This window comes from Corapipo altera, unplaced genomic scaffold (genome assembly GCF_003945725.1).
Source record: "Corapipo altera isolate COAL_440 unplaced genomic scaffold, ASM394572v1 150, whole genome shotgun sequence".
NCBI classification, from domain to species: Eukaryota; Metazoa; Chordata; class Aves; order Passeriformes; family Pipridae; genus Corapipo; species Corapipo altera.
Genome location: NW_020884941.1, coordinates 2,825,223 through 2,839,884, shown reverse-complemented (window position 1 = coordinate 2,839,884; position 14,662 = coordinate 2,825,223). Strand labels below are relative to the sequence as shown.

Genomic DNA, 14,662 nt, shown 5'->3' with positions numbered 1-14,662 from the left:
AGTTGCAAGGAAGAGCAGCTCCAGGAATCAAGGGAGAACAAGGAGGAAGCACCAAGTACTCCTCAGCTCAGGTCTTGGAACAGAGAATCCTCATTTTTCAGTTGCACAGACATAATGTAGGCCTGTTCTGGCACACTCAGATCTCATGCCATTCATCATGGCTTTCCAATATTCCAGATCTGGTCTGCAAACATGAGCAGCAAAGACAAGTGTAAAGCACTGTTTGGACTTACCCCAGCTTTGATGTAGATGGGGACAAAGACCCATCCCAGAATCACCACAAATATCAGAGCCTGCAGCCAAGACAAGAACAGCTGAATTAGCCCCTCTCTCTAGACACCACTCCCAAAGACCAGTTATCAGACCCAGCAGAAGGTGGAGACCACTGAATCCACATAAACCCAGGTATTGCAGGGGAGTGAGGGAGGATCTGCTCTGTCCTTTGATTTACCAATGGCACCAGACTGTCCCAGCCCTCTTCAGAGCAAGCCCAGGGAGCCTGGTTTAACAGTGGTTAAAAGGCAACCAGCCCACAGGATTACTATTCTGGGAAATATTTAGGAAGGTGAACCCTGATACCTGGGACCTATTTGCAGCATTTTGATCCCAGAGCCACTAATGCAGGAACTTTCCCACTCCCAGTCAGCTCTGCTGCAGTGCTATGTCCCAACACCTGCAAATGGAGGTACTGTGGAGAGCAGCATTTCTTCTGATCATCATTTTGATCATTAATTACCTTCTGCACAGGGTCTCTGTGAGATGGATTGTTTTACAATGATCTCATACACTGTACAGGATGCACCACCTGCAATTTGTAAAATGTTTTGTATGTCCACACTCCCATTTAATGATATATTTTGTGTTACCGTGTGTGTTCTGTGAACTACAGATCTTCCAGGATTGCAGTGCCACAGTTTGCTGATGTAAATGTTTAGAATGCTGTCTGATATACAGCTGTGCATATGTAAATTGATAAGTACAGAACAAATTCCTGCTGTCAGAACTGCACTCAGTATTTATTCTGCCCACAGGGCTTAGAGGGCCTTTTAACTGTACCTTTTAAATTCTGCCCCTAGATAAAAACAGTAATATGGACAAGAAATACCTGGTTGGCTTCTGCTGTCATACTGATACAAATTAGAAATAATTTCAGTGGAACACAAGGATGGTAACAGTCAAATTTAGTGGTACTTTCAAGAGGAGAATCAGGTTATACAGTGAAGAGCAATACTTCCCCCGTGTCTGTTAACCTGCCCAGCACTCCCACTGTGTCACAAGTCAGGAATATGCAGAGTCTGCTCAAACACACACATGTACTGTTGCTGCTTCCTAAACAACAGTTGTTGTACCCTGTGTATTGATATGAGCACAGAAGGAATCTCCCAGGAGATTAAGTGTTAGAGGGAGAGATGTCTGAAAAAGGATAGGGGACCTAGAGATTTGTGTTCTGTTTTGTTTTGCTTTGTTTTGGTAGAAGAAGAAGGGGAGTAAGGTCTGTTACAAGCCTAATACAATCAAAAAGAGAAAGCTGACAGATTAACTGTGCACATCTCATACAGTTAATTTTAGGCTTTATCCTTCTCCTTAAACATCTGTATCATACCAGTACTTAGTATTTGCAACAACCATCTCCTTGCTAAGGAACACAAGCCAAACCCCTCAGGCTGGTGTGATTCTTTCACTGCTTAGAATTAAATGCAAGGGAAGTATCGACCTGTGCAGGCTCATTAAATCCTTTGTGTCATGGCCTAATCCCTTCCCCGAAGGTGAATTAAGCAGAACAAGGACATTATTACCCACACCCACAGAGCCTGAGAATACAAGGAAATGGGCTGAAGTAGCTGCTGTGAATCCCTGTGCCTCTGCAGTTAACACTGCCCCTGGTACTCCAGGCAGCTCATTTAAAGTCAGCTTGGATACCTCTACCCTGTAGTGCAACCCTGAGAAAAACACACATGTAATTAGAAAAGGAGAGAGTAAAGAGGAAAATGTTTTTGGAAAGCAGGTGCTTGCGAGGGATGCCCAAAATTTCTTAATAGCCTGTGAAGAAATCAAAGCCCCTTCAACAACTCCTACATAGCAAAATGCTGTAAAAATTATCATGGATTACAAACCTGATAAACTCTTCCCAGTATCCTGGAGTCTGAAAGGGTTCTTCATAAATAGAATCATAGAATCATGGACTTAAATCATAGAATCAAAATACTTTAAAAGAAATCAAAACATATGCACAGAGAAGAGAACCCACTGACTTATTTGGTTCAAATGCTCTCTAAAAAGCCTCATTCAACAGAAAAGAGTCATCTTTTTCCAGTGGCTTGGACAAGGTCCAAGGAGGACAGGCTAAACAGTAGATTATATTGGCTCTTACAGGTCTGTGCAGAAAACAAGTGTTGCCAAGCACAAACTCTGACAGTCTTAAATTATTGGGCAATGTTATTTTGGATAAGCTCTGCAGATAATCCTCACATCCCAAATACATCCACTCACATAAATGGCACTTACATTCCATTCATACCCTCCGATGGCAATCCCGCTAGCTGCTGCTGTTCCTGCTATTCCCACAAAGTGCCCACTGCCAATGTTGCTGGCAAACAGAGAAGCACCAATCTGCAAACAGAAAGAACAATAGTTGGCAAATAGGTCCTATTATGGTAACTTTAAAAAAAAAATAATCTTCATTTGGCACTTTGTACTCTTGCCTATCTGTGGTCAGAATGTGATGATGAGAATGACTGACAACGAACTTCCCTGACAACTTTCAAGATTTCCACTTACTGTCCCCCTGAAACCTGGGACTCCAGCCATCATATACATCTACAACAGTGAGAAAAAATGGGATGTTGCATGAAACATCTTCCAGTTGAGTCAAAAAGGGTATTACACCAATACTTGCAAAACTTGTCTAATTGACATTTGGATGATACCCAGACAATCAAGGGAGAAGACTGTGATCTGTCTTGTTCAAGGAGGAAAAGACAAATGCATTCCCCCTGTCAAACTGGTTTCATATAGTGCAGTCTGTGGATCTAAACATGCCACCAGGGAGAGCTATATTGGTTCACTTTAGCCAAAAGATATTCAATTACTGAATTAAATTCTGAAAGCTGCATGGCAGAAATACCTGCTGAGAAAGTGCTCCTGGAAGTTACAACCAACTGCAAATCAAGGACTTATATTTAAGAAGTGCTGGATCTCTAAGACCCTCAATTATTTCACTGATCAAACAAACAGAACAGTGGGGAGAACACGGGAATTGATGAACAGGGAGAGATTAAAACAAGGAAAGGTTCCTGTTGGATTACAGACAGGCAGGAGCCATTCACAAAGATCTAATTCTTAATTAAGTAGCTCAAACAATAGAAAAGATGAAAAGGAATGAGCTTCATTTCCTCAAACTGAAAACATTAAAGGCAGCAGAAATACCCAGTGATGATTTACAGGGTCAAGTGCTGAAGGATGCAGGGTGAGAACTTGAGCATGAAAAGAGGTTGGATTGGGTATGGTGGGCAGAGGACATGGGAGCAGCTCCGAGATGAAAAGATGCGAGGGAACATTTTTTTATTCATTTTTGTTTTTACCTTATGTCCTCTGAAAGCCACCAAAAAAAAAGAAGAAAAAGAAACAGAGTTAAAAAGAAAAGAAAATCTTGCAGAAAGTAGGCAAGAGAACCTCTGTGACCAGCTTCTAATGCTCTCATTTGAATCATGGAATATCCCGAGTGGGAAGGGACCCTCGAGGATCATCCAGTCCAACTCCTGGCCCTGCACAGGACACTCCAATAATCCCACCCTGTTCCTGAGGGCATTGTCCAAACACTCCTGGAGCTCTGGCAGCCTTGGGGCTGTGCCCACTGCCTGGGGAGCCTGTTCAGTGCCAACCACCCTCTGAGGGAAGAACCTTCTCCTGAGATCCAACCTAAACCTGCCCTGACACAGCTCCAGCCATTCCCTCCTGTCCTAATGCAGTTCTCCCATGTTGCAAGATTCCAAGGTGCTTAAAAATGGGTTTTTAGATATAGGAACACAGGACCTGCAACCAGCACGTTCTCCTCATGTAATTGCCAAGTACAGGTAGTTAGAATGGAGTAATTTTACAAAAGGGAGAAGTATTCCTTGTCTCCAGCTCACTGGGAGATTTTTAGGGTCCTTAAATACATATAAAAGGAATAGTTACAACTCTCCAGGTCTGCAGTGGCTGAAGTGAGTGCTTTGAGCAGCAGCAAATATTACATCAATGTTTCTGAGAGCACAGGAACGATGACCTGAGTTTCAGAAGGATAAAGGATTTCATCATAGAAATCCAACTCTGAAGAGCAGATTTATTCTGTAGAGCTGTGCCACAGCCAGAAATAGAAACCATGCTCTTCAACTCCCAATCCTGATCTCTAATAACAAATAGATTATCCTCCCCCATTGAATATATGCAACATACAATTACAATTCAGAGGATTCCACTCGTTCTTTTCCACTTTCTTCTCCTTTCCTCAGTTTGATCTCCTGGTTTCTCCTAGTCTTTTTGCAGAAATGCTGTTCTTTTGCTATCACGGGAAATTTACGTCTCTAAGTTCACTTGGTTCTGGGTTTGGGGTTTTATACATATTTCTAGAAGTCAGTTGTGCCCTACAGGACTGTAACCAGTTTGTCATATGACATATTTCTACAGGAATGATAAGTGTTGCAACAAACATTGGCAAACAAGAGACCTCTGTCTCTTCTAACCTCTTTGTGACAGCAACAGTGTTTTCCCAGCAATGATGGTGAAGGAACAAATACCATTTATACCAGGCATTAGCACTGTTGTCCAGTGCTTTCTTTGGAGATGAATAATTAAACTTAAATCTAGGTTACTAGAAATGCAATCACCAGAAAATATTAACCACATTAATCTCTGAATTTATTTAATGTGTTCCCTCTCCTGTTTCAAAAGCTTAAAATGCAGGCGGATCCAAGGAACAAAGGCAGCTAATGAAGAACTTTAAGAACTGACAGTCAGAAGCTCTGGCTGAGTGCCTGAAAGCCCAGGATACACTGTAGGACACACTGATGATGCTGTGTTCCCAACTTTGCCCAAAGTACAATTGTATTGAAAGAAAAATACAAATCCAAACCAAAGCAATGCAAAATTACCAACGTATTTAGGGCCAGTGCAAGAACAAAACAATGGGAATGCAGATCCCACCTTCACTATCCACATTTTCCTCTCTGAATTAGGGAACATCCAGTGCAGCAGAACTGGAAGATCAACACATCCTAATAATGGGTGCAATTTAAAAAGTGGTTTTAGTCATGTATACATGGAAAGGAAGAACGTGGCTTCATAGCTGGGAAAATGCAGGTTGCCCTTAAAGCTGCAGTGTGGTCACAGCAGGAGGAGTGTTGGCCAAAAACCCTCACACCCCCTGAGCTGCTGATGCCAGAGGGGACCGAGAAATTTCCCATCTGCCATATTTTAAGGATGAGGGAAGAAGGCAGATGGGCTCTGGGCCTGAGCTGTGTTACTGAAGAACTTACTGCTGAGGTATTTCTGTGCTGGAAAGGCAAAGAATTGTTGGAATTCTTGATTTGCCACTGGTAGATGCTGCTGCACACCTAAAGAACCCTGGGCTGAAACTGGGGAATGGCAGTGGGAAACAACCTTCTGGCAGTGTTATCTGTTCTCAGTGAATGTGTTAGTGAATTGATTTTAAAGACAGATCTAGGAGGAAGAGTAAAGAAGAAAGTTGATTGAAAGAAACAAAAGCTGCTAAGAGGGAGAGAGGACAAGACACTGAACTAACCTGAGGCAAGTGTGGAACATTAACTCTTTTAAAATATATTATGAGGTCAGGTTTTAACAAGAGCACTCTGTTCAGGAGAAGTACCAGCACCCTGAGGCAGATGATGATCACTGTGTTTTTTCATGTTATTCATTAACTGTTTCACCTTGCTCTCCTCATTAACTTGAGGATGCACCCACATCCCAGCACTGGCTGTTCCAAACCCTGTGCAAGTCAGTGATGGCTGCAGTGACAGTGGGCACAATTTCCACCCTATGGATTCTCTCCCTCCCAGGACCTGCCAGTACATCTCCTCTGCCCCAGTGTCTGCCCTCCTGGTGGAAGGTGTTAGTTCAGTATCCAGCCCTTTTCCCACTGATCCCAAGCTCCCTGTGGCCTTTAGGCCATCACAGAGAACAGCAGGGGCTCCTCCTCACCGGGGGTCACCTGCAGAAGCTGCTTCTTAAATCCCTCTTCCCTGACACATTTCTCATTCCCTGGATCGAGAACTACTCCTTGACACAGTTAATGCTTTTCTTTTACTCGCAACTCTTCCCTACAACATGTGACTTTACTCTGATACAAAGACGTAGCTTTTGGGATCACCCTCAGCCACTTTGGAAAAATCAGTACAATGCTACAATGAAATATTACTGCCACACTTCTGAGGCTCTGAGACCCAAAGAAGGAAGTGTAGGGGTTTACTCTGCTTTCCCAATTAATCTGTAAAGTCTATGCATTGCATTTTTGCCCAGCCAACCCCATTTATACACTTCCCAACTCACTAAGGCAGGAGGTGGATACACAACACACATCAAAAGGGTCTCTGTGTTCCAATGAGCCCGATGGCTCTTGGAACAGCACAGGCACAACCAGGTTGATCTGATGCCTTCCCACCTTCACCCTCTGAGACAGGAACAACACCTCCCAGCCAGCTGGAAAATTCTGATGGATTCTATAGAAATCAGTTTCACTGAAGTTTTCCAAAGCTTTGCTTGGTGTATTATTCTTTTTACCCTGAAAACTATTTTTTTTGCATGGAACTTGACAAAATAAGCTAATTTCTCATTCTACTTTACCTAAGAAAAGGAAATACAACACAATGGAGTTGTCATTGCTGGTCCCTTGTAGGTGTGTCAGATTCAGCAAGTGGGGAAAATTCTGAGAATATGTAAAATTTAGCTGGCTCCAGAGATCAGAGAAATCATACCCATGGTCAGTTCTGATGGCCAGGGAGATAAGCCATGCAGAACTGAAGCAAAAATCTATTGGGGTTTTTTTCCCTAATTCTTATCTGTCTCACAAAGATCAACAGGTACGTGACAACAAACAAGCTGAGTTACATTTCTGTTTGAAGTGTGGTATGTCCTTGACCTGCATCCTTCCTACCTACCATCCAGCAAATCTTCCTAACCACAGCTGGCCTTCAGATGCCCAGCAGATACTCTTTGTCCTATTACCACTCATGCCTCAGGAACTGAGGTAGAGAAGGTAACCCATAATTTTTTGCAGACAGCTCTGTCTGCAAAACTACAGAAACTGAAGGAAAAAATCCCAAAGCAGGAAAGCTTCCAAAGAGGATGTTGAGGTTTTCAGTTGTGCATGACAGGCTGATAATCCTGCAAGAGTGGCTCCTACCAAAGCTGACTGTTCTCCAGGAATGGATACTTCATTTCCTGCAGTGGTAGCAAGTATTTGGCTCACCCCAACTCCTTTTCCTGGCAAAGGGAGCTCAAAATGGGTTGGCAAGGCCCCTTGCTACAAAATTGTCACTTGCCCTGAGCTTCCCTGTGTCTTTTTGGGAAAAGCAGAGCTGGTTAAGAGGATTTAAAGAGCCATATGAGTCTTTCCCGAAGATATTTCCCTCAAAGCCCAAGAGATCAAACCCAGTTTCTTGAAGATTCTTCTCTCAGTTTCTATAAAAAGACTGTGGAAAGGGCAAGCATTTCATGCCATTATGATTAACCAATGACAGGTTTCAATTTCTGGTAATCTGTGAGAATGTAATTGTACAACTTTAACCCTAATGAACTACTGGAACTACTGAGTTGGCTCATCCACAGCACAAGGGCAGTGATTTCAGTGAGCTGCCACAGAAGGGACCTATCCCCTCAGCAGAACAGCCAGAAATCTGTGGGCTTGGTTCTGCAAAATACCGAACAACCTTCATGGGCTCTGTGGAACAGAACAATCAGAGCCAAGGCAGGACAGAATTTGGCCCAGGATTAATGTCTTGCTCCTACTTTATACCTTGAGAATTGAATCATACAACAATTTGCCAGTGACAGACAAACATGTAAAATCCATACTAAAAGTGGGAGTAACCTCTAGCCTTGGTTACCAGGGTCTCCTCCTATCTACTAAATCACAGCTATTATATTGTTTCAGTGAACAGAATAGAATCCCTTTCCAGATTGTCAGTAAGAGATCCTAATACACTGCAAATGAGCCTCTTCCCCTGTGGGGTCAGAAAACTCACTTGTGGGTGCCCTGCAGAGCACAGAACAGAGCACAACCGCTGAAAAATACACTTACTGTGAGGGAATTAAATTTATAACAAGTTTGTGGAAGGATTTTCTTTTCTTCATTTTTCTCTGTTCCAGAAAGCAATGACATGAGGGTCATTATCCTGAAATGGCAGGGGAGAAATCCCACAAACAAGAGTCCTCTTGCAAAACAACTCCCACACCCCAACTGTGGGAATGTGCTGGGGTTATCAGGAACCACTCCGGGTCAGCCCTGACGTGGCACAAATGAGAAGTCAAGGCACAAAAGTAAAACATCACACTCAGCTCTGGCTGTGGCAGAACTGAGATCACATCTCTGTCTGAACTTTCTATACTTTCATTGGTTTCCTTGTCCTTTCAGCCCAGTTTGCAGTGGGTGCTGGACATCCCATCTGCCTGCTAACCTGTGGGAATTGGTGTTTTGGAATCTCTTTTGATCCAAGGCAAACTTTCCACGGTGGTGCTGCTGACATAGTATTTAGTTTGAGGGTTTAGAGTGCTTGCTGTTTGTTTATTTTGAGTGATACAAGGAAGAAGAGCAAGAAGGGTTTATTTTTATGGCACAGGAAGACACTCCTGGCATTCCAAAGGGAAGGATGGAAGGGGAGATCCAGGACTCCAATGGAGACCAGCACTTTGTCCATGCTGAGCTCAGAGTTTGGGAAGGGGTGATCCCTGTTAGCTTCCCTCTGGAGGGAGGGAGCTTGCTGGATCTCTTGGGTTTGTGTTGGCAGAGGACTCCTGCCAGATAATCTCCCCCAGGCCTCAGGGCAATCATTAGGAGTTCTCAGTGCCACTGCAGCAAGACACAAGTCTTCTACGGTGAGTCTTTCCTGCCTTGCTGCTTCCACCCTCATTTACATCTGCATAAAAGGATATTCATGTTCCCCCTGACAGGCAGACAGGATTGCACAAGGTTCAAACCAGCCCACTGATTTAACTGACAGTTAAGCAAAGTAATCTGGGGGTTTTTTCTCTACTCCTAGAATTATGAGGTTTATCTTAAAATAACTTGGAAACTTTCTCTGCCTTCAGTCTTACAATAGGACCTGAATTTTCTTAGATCTACTACAACAAATGAGGAATCCTTCTACTGTCATTGACCTTTAATCCTTTCATGTCCCTAAAGAGAGCAGCTCTCTGAAGCACAAGACTGAAAGGTGTGTAGGTATTTCTGCAGCCTACTTTAAGACAATTCCTAAATCCTAAATTTTTGGACAACAAATATTTACTCTCACTGTCCTGGTCCTGTAAATGAGTCAATGTGAGAAAAGTCTTAACCCACAAGTCTTAATGAGGTGAAAAAAACATTTATCGAGACTGAATGCAAGATCAGGAATGTTGTGGAATTCCATTCAAGCAAATGGAAGCATGTACAACAGAAGTAATACAGAAAATGCACATTTGTCTAAGTTTTCTGCTTTTCTAATGAGTTACATTAAAAAGACTGTATGGTCTGGAAGAAATAGATAATTGTTTCTAATATAATTTCTGCCAGAGGCCTGATGGATGGCTAGAAACACTTTGTGTCTGTGACTCCTCTATCTTGGAAGATAATACAGAGCCACAGAAGACAAACAGTGTAAGTCACAGATAATCTTTAAATAAATTTAAACTATATTTTACCAATAATGTATCAGAATATTTCCAGGATTTTCTCCTTGCATAGAACAGCACTTGTTATGAAAAGTGGAAACAATAGAGCAATAAAAGGGATAATTTCAGTAAATTAATTCCTCTCTGTGATAACCTCAAAATGAGCCAGCTTCTTTGAGTGCAGTGAAAGTAATAGATTCACAGTATTAAAAAGTTTTAAAGTGGGCTGAAAGGCAAAGAACTGGACTTCTCTGCATTGACATTACCAATGTATCAGTGTTCAAACAAAGGGGTCACATAATCAAGACAAGCTCAGAGCAACTGTCCCCAACACTTTTCCCTGCCTATCCAGTGGCTGAGGTTGTGCAGTTTGCCCTGTGACACCACGGCTGGAGAAAGAGGGGGGTTTGCATCTTCACAACAAAGCCACCACAGTCTCAACAGCACTGTGGAGAAACTTAATATCTAAGGACTAGAGCCCTTATGGATAAGACTTATACATAATGTTATAGTCCAATTTACAGCACTCACCGGCCACCAAATCATGCTCCGTCCTGCCAGGAAAAACCCTCCCACCGTCCCTCGGTTGCTTGAGTACATAGCCTGGAAAACAAGGAAGGAAGAGAGTTTTAATCATATTTTAAGTGTAATAGGCACCATACACAGACTAAGAACAAACAGCTCAAATGAAGGGATAAAACACACAGGGAGGGTAAAGTGAAAGGGCGACTAAAAAGAACAACCTTATGATGAAGGAAATAATGAACAATGATTCTTTTACCTAGGTCTACATTAACCATTCAAGCTTCATTGCTTCACCTTTCACATAGTGTGAAACATTAAAATAAAATGAAATTTCACAAAAAAAAAGATCACTCAAATAAAAGCTCATATGAACTATTAATTGGGGTAAAACACCTTTGAATTCAGGCATCAAAAAAGACTGTAAGGTACAAGTTTATTAACAGAAACTGTGCAGCTTTTTTAACTTAATAATATCCAGCCCCTACATATATCTGTTTTCTTGTTGTGATATCAGCACTGTGCCTGCTTCTCTCTGAAGTTCCAAAAAAAGAAGCCAGCTAAAATTTCCTTTTCAGAAACTCATTTTGTATTTGTTAAGGGATGGGCCTTAGAGGGAAGCTTCCTCCAATTTTTGTTAATGACCCTGAGGCATTATTTACTGGATTCCCATTGTCTCCTCTGATGCACTTTGAACAGGTAAATAAGAAAAAAGACTTAAAAAAATTAGCCAGACCTTTTCTTCTGATGCTGAAGAAAGGAAGTAAATATGATAGATTTACATTTAATTACACACGGCAACTGAATAAGCATTTGCCCAATAAAGAGGACATTGTGGCTGGAAAGAAACAGTTCCAGGGATTAACTCAGCACACATTGGCCTGAGAAGCCACAGATCAACCCTTTATTGTCACAGACATTTAATATAAAGTTCAACTACAGCAACTGCCAGACTTTGTAGCAAAGACCCAGCTCCCTCCTGCCAGATCTCGAGGTGTTCTGCTGGAGTGGGGATTCAGATTTTTTTCTATTTTGGCCTTTACTACCATGGTGGAGAGGCAAAGAAAAGGTTGTGTCCATTCTGTGCAGATCCTAAATTTTTGGTGCTCTTCGAAACATTGCCAGGCTACTAGAAAGGGAGGTTTGTTCTGCAGCTGGCTTCTCTGCACTGTGAAATGTTCTTGGGATGCTCCTGGAAAGCAGAGGATTCCTGAGGGGCAATGCCTCCTCTCTACTGGTTAATGGTCAAGTGTTCAGGTGACCAGGAGAGTTTGCCCCAAGGAAACTGGAATTCAGTGACATTCCACTGTTCATGCCTTTGTAGCTCAGAGTATTGACCCATTCTCTTCAAAACCTTCAGCTCTGGGGTCACAACCCTGGGATGGGCCCTGCCTCTCTCCCCTGGCTGTGTGAGCACTGGGCTCTGTTTGGGATGAGGCTCCAAGCTGCCCTCACACACCCGGCACTGCTGGCTGAGGGCAGGAGGCACCACAGCGCTTGGATCACGAGCAGACAGGCACTGCCAGCACTTCCCACCCCTGAAACTCTTCCTGCCTCACACTTTCAGTGGCACTGCACCCTGGAGTCAAGGATCTGATGGCAAGAAACAGCCACAGCAATGCTTCCCTCAAATGGCACCTACAACCTGGACTCATCCCTTCCTTTGCCCTCCCCATCTGTGACAGTCACAGAGTTACTGTCACCCCACCTCACTGCCCTCCCCGTGTGTCCCAGCACAGCTGCAGTGTTACAGTCACACCACCTCACTGCCCTTTCCCCTCTCTGCAACTCCCCCTCCTCACCATTTCCTCTGGCATCCCCTCACACCATCAGTTCTCCTGGCAGTCCCAGTGCTCTGTGCCAAACCCCATCTCTGCCCTCCAGCCTGTTTCTCCCAGGGACCCTGGCTGGCCTTGTCTTTACTGATCACATTTCTGAGCCCCATCCCACACAAACCTCATTACTTCACCTTTCCCACTAGTCCCATTCATCCACCTAAAGGGATGCCTCCCTGCGTTACCAGCTCCTCTACAGCAAATAAATACCCACATTTTGCCCACTGTGCACTTGCTAACTCAATTAAGCACCAAAATCTTTATGCAATTATACATTTTCATTTACTGACCCATCTTCCCAACATTGTACTCATTAAGTAAACCCAAATAAAATAAAATCCCAACGTACCCATAGTCCCACTGCCAGAACTAACACAAAATAGATGACAATAATAGAGATGTCTGCAGCATTGTTGATCTTTACGGTGGATTCCATCCTGGCTGCTCCTCTGGCTTTCTTCTTCTTTCTCTCCTTATGTGCTTCTTGCAGAGTTCAGGTTAATGATGAACTGCTGTCATTCCCTATGCCTTATATAATATATAACTTCAGATTCACTTGTCTCCCATGGGACACAAATTGAAGCTGCTGCTTTTCCCTGGACAACAACTCCTTCCCAAATAGTGTTCCTGTAACAGGTGCTGCAGATTTCAGAGCTCAGCGCTCCTGCTGAAGGTGCTCGTGGTTTTAACATCCACGAGCAGATGTCAGAGAAGGAATGACAGGGAAAGGAGTGGCTTGGCAGCAATAAACCTGCATATTTACCTCACTGTGGGTGAGGACTTTTTTTTTTTTAAGTGGTTGTACCTGTAAATCTAGTCACGGAAGATGTAGTTCTTTTAGATGATGATGGTAAGCAATTACCTGTGAGGAGTGACCTCACACTTGGGGAAAACCCAGGGGTCCAGGATCTGGGACAGCCTCTATGTCACCTCTCAACTCAGCAGCATTACTCAATGGAGAAACAGCCCTGTGTTTCTGGGAAAGAGACAACTTGAATCTGCTCACACTGCTCCCATGGATACAGGTAAAGATGCTTGTGAACATCAGATTTGGACCCAGGACCTTACTGGGCTTCCATGCTTCCATGCTTTTTAGACCATGATGTTGTTGGTTCTCTATTGTAGCTACTCAGCTTCACATTTGAATAAGTTCAAAGTTCATCAGAGCTTGGGTCTGCTCTCCCTTTATTTGCTCCTCTTTAGAATTAAGCTAAGTAAAACACCCAGTCACAAACACTGGGTGGAACACACTGATTACAGACAGATCCTCACAGCTCTGAGTAAGGGAGGTTCCCCAAAGGATGCCTGTTATCCTCTGCACTAGAAGAGGCCAGAGAAATCCAGGATATTTAAAACAATAGATACAGGTGCCAGGCACATTTCTGGGCTCTGGGGATACCTGAGAGTCCTACTCTCTGCTTGATCCTGGGGAATCATTATTCATTTACAGCTGCCTAGGCTGCCTTTTGGGAGTAAAACATGACCCTGAAGTTACACTGAGCAGAACAAGCAGTCCAGGACATGGGAAGCACAGCAGGCCTGGCTGATCTTGCAGGTGTTGTTTCCTCAGGAGATGAAATCGAGGTCTGGCTCTGTTGGTTTGTAATGATTTTTTCCTGGGTAAACTACCCTTTGGTAATTGTGGCTAAGAAAGGCAGTAAAGAAGCCATAATACAGTGATTACTTATAAGAATAAAATTAAAATCTCTCTGTTGTTTGAGCACCTATACTCTTATAAAATATTGCTATCCTCTGATAGTTTAGGGATCTCCCCCAAAACACATTCTTCAGTTTGTCCTGCAGGACTGTGAAATGTTAGCTTAAAGTCCCAACAGAGAAAAAATTAACCCTGGAAGCTGCTGAGCATCCAAAATTCCCATTGGCTGCGACCTTCCCTGCTGTGTATTTCAGTGGAAAATAAAAGACTTATTTACTAACCTTAATTATCAGGAAAGAGTTTGCCTAAGATAGGCTGCAGATGGCACTTCTTTACAGAGATTGACGCAGGGGTCCTTGCAACTCACAAAAAGTTTGGTTTTCATGGATTCCATTTCTGTGTCAGTCTACAGAGGCAAAGCAAAGAAAACATTAGTCAGGAACTGTGTTCTCAGCAAAAGAGAGCTCAGAGGCTGAGAAACACCTCGGCCTCCTGTCCACAGCTCCTGCTGCAACCACAACGACGAGATTCCAAGGTTTGAAACAGTAATGGAGAATCAATGTCTAAAAGATAATAATCACACAATTCCTATCTTTCTGTACAGTAGACACAAACTTAATTGTGCTCTATTTCTGTAGGCCACAAACACAAACCAAGCATCATCTACCAGACTGTCAGAAGAAGAGGCAGCTTTGTCAAGGCTCTGAATATCTCCACATCCTTATATCCACAGCCCAGAGAGAAACCTGGAAGCTTTGTACTGGGAGGTTGTTGGTGTATCCAGTGA

General features: G+C 43.2%; 1 protein-coding gene across 2 annotated transcripts in view; it reads right to left on the bottom strand.

Annotated features, from left to right (window-relative positions):
• Positions 1 to 14,249, bottom strand: part of SLC5A1 (solute carrier family 5 member 1) — a 28,817-nt gene extending 14,568 nt beyond the window's left edge. Inside the window, exons 1-4 of one of the 2 annotated variants that reach the window (XM_027661647.1) lie at positions 14,157 to 14,249; positions 10,393 to 10,464; positions 2,506 to 2,610; positions 234 to 293 (exon numbers count right to left, since the gene is read on the bottom strand). In XM_027661647.1, the coding sequence (XP_027517448.1) occupies positions 234 to 293; positions 2,506 to 2,610; positions 10,393 to 10,461 (234 nt within the window). In that variant the 5' untranslated portion in view covers positions 10,462 to 10,464; positions 14,157 to 14,249. Of the gene's footprint in view, positions 1 to 233; positions 294 to 2,505; positions 2,611 to 10,392; positions 10,465 to 12,567; positions 12,910 to 14,156 lie in introns of those variants that run through there. The other variant, XM_027661646.1, reaches the window with a different exon arrangement.
• Between the last annotated feature and the right edge of the window lie 413 nt (positions 14,250 to 14,662).